Source organism: Anarrhichthys ocellatus, unplaced genomic scaffold (assembly GCF_004355925.1).
Source record: "Anarrhichthys ocellatus isolate YVR2014 unplaced genomic scaffold, GSC_Weel_1.0 scaffold78, whole genome shotgun sequence".
NCBI lineage: Eukaryota > Metazoa > Chordata > Actinopteri > Perciformes > Anarhichadidae > Anarrhichthys > Anarrhichthys ocellatus.
In genome coordinates this window covers 1,288,245-1,297,753 of record NW_022280108.1, presented here as the reverse complement: position 1 = coordinate 1,297,753, position 9,509 = coordinate 1,288,245, and the positions used below count along the sequence as shown (strand labels likewise).

The 9,509-nt window shown below is 40.1% G+C and overlaps 1 protein-coding gene across 1 annotated transcript in view; it reads left to right on the top strand.

Moving 5' to 3' along the window:
* The window catches only part of LOC116398089 (F-BAR and double SH3 domains protein 2-like), a 17,807-nt gene extending 8,304 nt beyond the window's left edge, over positions 1-9,503 (top strand). Inside the window, exons 8-17 of the mRNA XM_031874122.1 lie at positions 396-512; positions 2,966-3,064; positions 3,782-3,934; positions 4,024-4,158; positions 4,257-4,340; positions 5,009-5,192; positions 5,286-5,509; positions 6,463-6,673; positions 6,770-6,834; positions 7,600-9,503. Of these exons, the coding sequence (XP_031729982.1) occupies positions 396-512; positions 2,966-3,064; positions 3,782-3,934; positions 4,024-4,158; positions 4,257-4,340; positions 5,009-5,192; positions 5,286-5,509; positions 6,463-6,673; positions 6,770-6,834; positions 7,600-7,683 (1,356 nt within the window). The 3' untranslated portion in view covers positions 7,684-9,503. The remainder of the gene's footprint in view (positions 1-395; positions 513-2,965; positions 3,065-3,781; positions 3,935-4,023; positions 4,159-4,256; positions 4,341-5,008; positions 5,193-5,285; positions 5,510-6,462; positions 6,674-6,769; positions 6,835-7,599) is intronic.
* Positions 9,504-9,509: the final 6 nt, after the last annotated feature.

Here is a 9,509-nt window from a genome sequence, read left to right as displayed (position 1 = left end):
TGTGTGTGTGTGTGTGTGTGTGTGTGTGTGTGTGTGTGTGTGTGTGTCCTACAGAGCACTTTCTTATTTTTTAAAAACTAGCTCCATGTAAAATGTAAAGAGGAAATTGCCACATTGGCAAACATGCGTACATACAAACAAAAAACATGTTACAAACATAAATATCAGAAGTTATGTAATATTTGATATGCCAACATCAACTATTTTACCCAATATGAATACGGGATTAATTGTCTCTTACACGGGTTTTAATTTGCCTAAAAGCTTAAAAGATATTGAAGTTGTTCAGTGATGATTTCCAATGTTCTACCTTCATAAACCATCAGTTTGATAGACTGCACCGTTTCTCTGATATCTCAGTTGAATGTTGTTGTTCTCTCTCTCTGTGTTTGTAGGTGATGCAGCTGCAGAAGGAGAGCGGGACGTCGGAGGAGCACAGTCTGGATAAAGAGGCCAGGAAGTGGGCGAGTCGCGTGGCCCGAGAGTACAAGAGCGTCATCCACACTCAGCGGGTGAGAACCACATCACACTGATGGAGAGAGTATCCTCCACGGGCAGTCGTCACTAAATCGAATGTGCATCTTTATTCTACACTGTTCATCATGTCTGGTGCAGTAGAAATAAGATGCTATTACTACGTTTAACAGGGAGGGTTGTGCTGCCAAGAAAAAACATCCAAATGAAGAGAGAGACATTGATGTTTGAGACTTGGACAGATGGAGTTTATAACAATTCTGTTGTTTTTCTTTGGACACTAAACTAGTGTTTTATACGCTCGAAAGAGAGAGATAAGAAACAAACACACACTAAAACCGTTAACAGTGACAGTCGGGTACTTCCTGTTGAAGTAACGTTAACTTTCAGCAGTCAACTGACTTCTTAAACGTCATGTGAATTAGAAACCTGGTTTCTAACATCTGGGTTTTGGGGTTATGGGAAATCTTTCCACAAGTAGATGTATCCTGATAAACTCCCATTTCTGAAGCAGGATCGTCTGCAGATTACTTTAGGAACTTTAGTGGTTTGTTTTTGTGCAAAATGTGATGTCTGATGGTCACAGTTTCACACATATATATGAAATAGTTTGCCGATCTGTGACTTGTGTTTAAAAACCTGTCACGCTCTAGAGTAGTGACGGGATGAAGTACTTTTGTAGACCAACCCCGGAAGATGGCATCGCTCTGAATCCATCAACAAAAAGGGATTCAGTGGATTATTGTGGAAGAGACGTTCAGGAAGATCATCTTCACAATTAAACAACACTTAATGATCTTTAAAGCGTGAATCGTCTCATTTAGACACTTAAAAAGCTTCTAAATTCACCATTAAGGGGTGATGTATTTTATATCGTAGAACAAAACATTCAAATCTCTTTTAATTTCATTCATTCAACCAAAAACACATTAAAAAAACAACAACATCGACTTCTAGTCGAGGGAACCGGAAGTGCAAACATCATTTCCAGGATTCCGGACTCATTCCTGCAGCTTTACATTAAGAAGCAAAGAACACAACCTTGTTCTTTGCTTCTATCAGGAAGTTGTCGGGCCATAAATCTGTTAATCAAATATGTAACACGTCATAATATTCTGACATCATTTCCTTGTGCGCTGGAAAAACACACCAGGAAGATAACTGTGATAGGAGAAACAATAATGTGTTATTGTGTTAAATCACATTATACAAGGCCTTTAACCTTTAATCAACCAGGAAAGCTCCTCAGATAAAACATCTAAAACACCTCAAAACATCAGCAGCCTTCAAGAGTCTGTAGAAATGATTTCAGATGTAAATGCAGAAGGTTTCTGGCAGACGGAGCAGCAGACAGAACATCTGTTTAAACCCGGCTCAGTGCCGACGTTGAGAATCTGTTTGATATTAATGACTTTGTCTCTCCATAATATTCCTTCCCTCCATAATCCCCGCTAGCAATACTGTAGATATGTTAAATATCAGTATATGAATGAATAGAGAAGAATATTCAGTCAAAAACATATATGTTTCATGTGCAATGTGAAAAGAAGTTAATATTGATGGATTATGTCCCTTCTATTTTTAGAACCCTGCTCCATGTTTTGGAACTACAGTTAACATAAATTGGAGACTTTAGTAGTAAACAAACAAATACAGTATAAAGTAAAAAAACAAAGATTTTAAGTCTTGCAAACTTTATTGATTTCCCTTTTATCTAAAGTTTGTGTTTCCCGTCTAACCTCTTTACCTGTTACGCTGTTCTTATCTCCTAGTTTTATAAAAGTCCTCCTGGAGACGGGTGCATTGACTATCATTAACTCCAAACACTATGATGATAACATCAGATAGCTGTTCTTTGTATATTGTATCGGTCACTGTCAAATAAACCATAAATATATAAATAATGCTGTAATAGAAGCCGTTAGTTAACTGCAGGCTAAACATTCAACCCTGTTTTTTGGCAATATTTGTCCCCATTAAAAGTAAGACGAATGAGCTTTGAGCAGCTCCTGGTTCACTGGATTATTATTAAAAACATGTTGGTTCTCAGGAGAGTTCTGTTCTAAAGAGAGTTCTGTGACTTTTTCTTAAATGATTTTTAAGCAGGTTTATGAACCTAAATGTACAAAATACAGTCATGAGCCTGAGAGTTATTGTGATTACATTAAAGTTATTTCTTTGTCTTTTTCTTCTGAACTGGAATCTGGCCTTTAACGTAAAGCAACACAGTAGATCTGTTTGATAATAATAAACCTGTAGATCATTAAAACCATCCACCATGTGATGAAGCAACACAACACATGATAAGACCTCCTCCTCTTCATCACGTCTCCTGAACCTTCTACTGGTTTCATTGTGAAAGTCAAAGGGTGAAGATAAGCCATCGTTTGTCCAGTAAACCAGAATCAAACCGTTTCCATTAGACAGGAAATGAGTCACTCTCTCAATCACATTCAATCAAGTAATGGTTTTATTCTTCGTTTGTTGTTAGGCTCTGGAGGGATACGGGACGCAGGAATCATCGGAGCAGAACAACTGCGAGCTGGAGACCAAGATGGAGGTGGCCAGGCAGAGTCTACGGAGGGCAGAGGTGTGTGTGTGTGTGTGTGTGTGTGTGTGTGTGTGTGTGTGTGTGTGTGTGTTTTCTCCATCAGTGTGCTGTTACTTTACGTGGCCTCAGTACTCCCCCTGCTGGTTAAAAGGATGAATCGACTCAGATTATGGTCTAAAACTGCTGCACCACTTTAGAAAGTTAATCAGCATCTATTTTGGTAATCGATTGATGTTTTCTGTTCTCTGGGGTTTTATAGACTAATCAATGAATGGAGACAATAATCATGAGATGAATCGATAATGCAGAAAGTCGTTAGTTGAAGCTGTAATGCAGTGAAGGATTAGAAGCAGTGTTGAAGTGAAGATCACCTAAAGTGAGACCAAGTCATGACCGAGACAAAAAGAAAAAGGTCCAAGAGGAGAGCGCAGTTATAAACTTTGAATATAGAATAACAGCAAAGAGAGCTGCAGGACCTAAAACCTGCAGATGAGTCAGCTTTTTGGTTTCAAAGAGTATTTTTAATAGGTTTTTGTTTAGATGCCTGAAATGAAGTCTGAGTCTAATACGATATGAAATGCGTCAGTAAAAACCTCCTCTGGTGAATTTAAAAAGCTTTTATGCGTCTTAAATAAGGCGGCAACGTTACGAGGGTCAATATAATACTAAAATTAAACTTGAATACATTTCTTGGTCATATGAATAGATGAAACGTGAGTTCTTAAAACTATTTTAACCACTTTTGTTATTCTGCAGACGGTGAAAGTGAAAGCAGAGGCCCGTCTGGACTTGCTGAGGCAGGCGGGCGTCGCGGTGGAAACGTGGCTGAAGAGCGCGATGAACCAGGTGATGGAGGAGCTGGAGAACGAACGCTGGAACAACCTCAGTACCCACGATCCCTCGCTCTCTGTAAGACCCACAGACATGCATAACGTTAACGTTGTATTTTTATTGGTAAGGATAAGAGTGACCCGGCGATGTCTGTCATGTTCCTGCAGGGGACGGCAGATTTGGAGCGAGAGGACGAGGAGGAGATGGAGGACAGCGGGGAGGTGTTGGACGACAGCAGCTCCAGCCCCTCCAGTACTTTGAAGAACTATCCCCTCACCTGCAAAGTGCTCTACTCCTACAAGGTACCAACGGAATACAAACACCTTGTGGCCTTCAGTGGAGCTGCTGTTGTCAATCATGTCTATAAACCGTCAACTCTGATCTGTTTCCGTGTTTCCAGGCGTCTCAGCCGGACGAACTGACCATCGAGGAGCAGGAGATCTTGGAGGTCATAGATGATGGAGACATGGAGGACTGGGTCAAGGTGCTCCACGTTTATATTCATGTTGTTGAAGCCGTAGACTCAGATTTCAGCGTTTTCAGCTCAACTCATTTGGGTTTTTTGACGATGTTTGGCCCCTTTTTGACTGCAGGACCTTCCCCCCCTCGGGATTTGGAACCTTATGAGGAAGTCGTTGCGTTTTGACCACTCGGATCAGGGTCTAAATTAAGTTCTGGGGATGTTTTACACTCAACTAAAGGCTCATGTCGAGTACTAAGAAAATCCTCTGGTACGCTGGGGGCGGTATAAGAGAGAGTTATTTTCAGATTGTTTCATGACTGTTACGTTCTAAAGCACAAATAAATAACAGTCAAACACTCAACAGACGCTTCATTGTGGAGACAAACGCTCTTAGTTTCATTTTCCTCTTCTGCATTTCAATTATTTCATCAGTAAAATAAATGCAGCATTAAACGTCTCTGCAGTGAGACAAAACCTCCGCTTCTGTTTACGTGAAACAGGTAAACACAGACTGCAGAGTGTGTTTACTTCTTCAAGTCTTTAGACCACCATAGAACCTTTTAGTTCCTTTTTAAAAGTGGAACTGGGACTAAAATCACCAGGAACTTCTTGGTGGAAATGCTGGTTTTAATATCAAGACCTTTTCATCCATCACAGACGTCATGAGTTTATATTTTCTGCATTTCCAGGCCAGAAACCGCGGCGGGCAGGTGGGCTACGTCCCTGAGAAATACCTGCAGCTTCCTTCCTCCAACAGCCTGCTCAGCATGCTGCAGGCTTTAGCCGCCCTTGACGCCCGATCTCACTCCTCCAGCAACTCCACCGAACCGGAAACCGAACTAGCAACCGGCTCCGTCAACGGAGACTCCAGCGGTGAGGGACGCCTCTACTTCAATAAATGCCGACAGAGATGTGTTTATATTTCAGTCATGGGTTCCTCAACCTGTCCTCCTTTTCTGTTTTCAGTGTCATTTGCGAAGGCCCTGTACGACTACGCGGGACAGACGGAGGACGAGCTGTCATTCCCCGAAGGCGCCATCATCCGCATCCTGAGCAGAGAGACGCACGAGGACGACGGCTTCTGGGAGGGAGAGTTCAACGGCGTCGTCGGAGTTTTCCCCGCGGTTCTGGTGGAGGATCTCAACGGCGGCAGCGAGAACGGAGACGGACAACGAGATGGAAGTTCACAGGTACGATGCTGCTGAGGAAAAGTCTGAGAAATGTGACGTAACACTGTCGGACACGATTTCTATTTATGTTCTCCCGCTGTGAGCTGCAAATTCATCTGAACAAAAGGAAGAGAAATATGCGTCAGAGAAATTGAAAATGCTCCATCAACACGTTTGTTTTGGTTTGTTGCAGAACAAATGTTGTGAGATTTGGTTTGTTTGTTTGCATTTAAAAATCTTTGGCTTGTATTTATCCAGCATCTCCGAATGTCTCTTAAAAATCTTGCTAAAAGTTGAAATAAAGGACTAAAAATACTTCCAATAGGAAATAATGATGTGTTTTTCTGACAAATTATGAATGGAAAAATTCAACAAACAGAATTCTGTGTGTAGTTTTATTAATTAATTAATTAATCTATATTATATATGCAAAAAATATATATAATATAATATAATATCTCTACCATCGTTTATCTTCGTTCATTAATCGAGTTGTTAACTTACAGATTGCATCTTGTGGAAATAAATAAATCTGAAGTTCTTGATTTGTTCCTGCTGAAACACAAATAAAACATCGTTGCAAAGCTGTTTGGGAAGAATAGAGATAACATTGGATATTAGAGTCAAAGGTTTTTACAGAGAGAGTTTTGGATATATCTTTGTATCACTTCATAAATCAGAAAATACTGCCAACAGCCATAAAAATATATTTAGTATGTTATATTTAAATATGCAAATGATGCATTATTTAAAGGTAACTTTTGGTGAATTTAGGAGACAAAGTAGTGAAATGAATCTTTACTTTAATCTGAAAGAAGACGTGTTGTGGAAGCAAAACAGCCCAAATTCTCTAAATTGATGAGTGCCTGACAAACAAAGCTAAAGAAAGTTGACAAGTGCTCTGATGTACTTCTGTGTGTGAATACAGACCTGGTGTTGCGTTGTGTTCGTCATCGCTGTGTAAATTCTTCCAGGCGTCCCCGTCTCCTCTGGCTCTGAGCGACCGATCCCCTCTCAGTCCCTTCCAGCCGGGTCCTCTCCACAGCAGCCCTCTTCAGACGCCCACCGTGTCCTCCCCTCTGTCCAGTCCCTGCAGCGCCACGGCGTCTCCCATTGGCCGACCGCCCTCCTATCACAACGGACATCACAGGCCGCCGCCGGCGCCGCACAAAAGCCCCTTTCAGAGTAAGAGCTCCCGGTTAAGTCTTGAGTTAAAGTCACGAGTTTGACGGAGCAGTGAAAGGTAAAGTGATGGTGATGTGCGTCTGCTGCTGTCTGCAGGTCCGGTCCAAGGCTCCGCTCAACCTCCCAAATACCCAGAGAGCAGCTCCGGCACCATCCGACCGGTGAGCCAACACTCAGTTAATCGTTACGATCGTGTAAACCAGAGAGAAGCTGCTAAATATCACATTAGAGAAGACGGAACCATCACAGATGTGTTGGGTTTGCTTTCATAGTATTCTCTGCTGGTTAAATAAATAACACTTCATCCAACATAAACATTTAATTTGGTATTTTTATCATCACTTTACTGTCTCAGTGATTTATATTCTTGTATAAGTTCATTTTAAAGTTATATTCTAAACTTCGTGGCAGTGAACTGACTTTGCTGGTGCCACAGTGTGTTTATGCTGCTTCATTCACAATAAATAAATGCAAAAAATGTTTTCGTTATGTATTATTTTTATGTGTAGTTTGTTTTATTGAAAGATGCTCAATTTACATAAGAATTACTTTCTGTAAAATACATTAACATCTCCATTTTCTGATGTTTTTGGGTCATTTTTCATGTATTTTTTGAAGATTTTTCACAACTGTTAACATTTTTTCACATTTTATACTATTATATGTTTCGGATATTTTTTCAGGCATTTTTTAACATTTTTTTCAAATATTTACTTTATATGTTTTGGATATATTTTAAGATTTTTTTATTATTTAACATATTTTAACCATTTTCAGACTTTTTTTGTAGAAGAAAAGTTTATTTATATACATGATAATGATCAACATCAACTTAAATATATACTCAAGTAAAATACAGATAATAACATATTGCTGATATTTAGTTGCCTTTGTAATTGATTGATTGATTGATTGATTGTCTTCAGGTCCGTGCTGCTCCTCCTCCTCCTAAGCAGCATCCTCGAGGGCAGGTGAAGAGGAGGGAGGAGGTGGAGATCACGCTGGTGTGACGTCGGTCGGTCAGTCGGTCGGCACCCTGGCGGCGACGACGACAACATCGACGACTCATTTCAAACCAGCCGGGTCTTCCCAGCTCTGTTGCCTCTAAACAAACTCCCAAAGGAAACCCGAGGAAACATCGGCCCCCTGAAGACGCCCGGAGGCCTCACGAGGGTCAGTGTGCTGTGGAGGAATATTGTGCCTTTTCTCTTAACCGTTCTCCATGTCGTCCGCCTCTTCTACCTGGACGTGAATCATCTTACACACCCGACAACAAGATACAGTATCTGCTGTTAACATCTTCAGATCTCAGTCCTGGTGTTCACATCCTGTTTCTTTGCTCACAGTAACTGATTTAGTGATAACTAGCAGATAATACGAGGATTCTACAATACAGTGAAGAGATAACGTGTTGATAAAGATAATAGTAAAATACAAAAGCTTCACGTTTTAGCGTGATTGCGTTTGAACCCTCAAAGACGTGATGAAATAATATTGTCTGCAACTTGTTTTTCTTGCAGATACTTATACCTTTTGAAAAGAGCCAGGCTAGCTTTTTCCCCCTGTCTCCAGTCTTTGTGCTAAGCTAAGCTAACGGGTTGTAGCTTCATATTAACCGTACACTCATGAGAGTGATATCAATCTTCTCATCGATATTAAGAGTACTTATCAACCGCTATAGTTCCATCGATCGGACGCAGCGATCAAAACCTCGAAGTCGTGAGATACAAAGTCGGAATTATAAGAAAACGTATTTTATATTTCTCCTGTGAATGCATCGCTCTACGAGTATCATTATTGATGGATTAATAATAAGGATTTAAACATATCGCCCAGTTATTCCTCACTATATCACTTACTGTGTTGCTCCTCAGAGTTTTCACGATTGGATTTCTTCTATGCAACAGCTCACAACTTCGTCATCGACGTCGCAGCATGTTGAGAACACGAAGCGTCGACACGAAACCAAAAGTCTGGTTGTCTCCACACGCTCGATCAAAAATATAAAATAATACTCCAGCTGGGCCGAGGCTGGTCCTCTCCTCCAGCACACGTAACTGTACTCGGTTACACAAACAAGGGAAAAGTGGCAATTTTATCTGAGTGATTGTTGTGTCAGTAGGGAGAATCTCCTAGAAAAGTATTCTGATCAAAATAATGGATCCTTTTATCTTTTTATTGATTCATTATAAAAACTGCTTCTTGTGTTTCCTTTGCACCGAATGCTCAGAAAACCCTAAAGGGAGAAACGTAGTGCGTACCTACGTAGTCTAACTGTTCTTTTCTCTCTCGTGTTGTAAAATAACGATCTAGAAATGTTGTTATGACACTAATGTTATACGATGGAAGACCATTTCTGACAAAATAAAAGAATCCTGTAAGTCATTGTAATGAGAAAATCTCTCAGAATAATGAGTTAGTTTCTCAACAATATTACTCAAAATGTCAAAGAAAATTGAAACTTTCTCAAAATATTGCGAATTTTCTCAAAACAATGAGATACTTTCTCAAAATAAAGACTTGGTGTCACGAAATACGTTTGTATTTAAAAATAAGTTTCTAATAACAAATCATTATTTCGAGAGTTTGTCATTATTTTGAGATGCAAAGTTGTGATAATAGAATCACAGGATCTTTTTTAATTGTTCCGTTTACCGACGGTAATGAGCTTCCATACAAGCCAGTGACGGTTGCTGGTGGTTTGTGGAGAAGGTTGCAGTTGGTGACAGTTTAAACTGATGTATGTGCAGTTTAAACTGATGTATGTGCAGTTTAGTTTAACCTGATGTATGTGCAGTTTAAACTGAGGTATGTGCAGTTTAAACTGATGTATGTG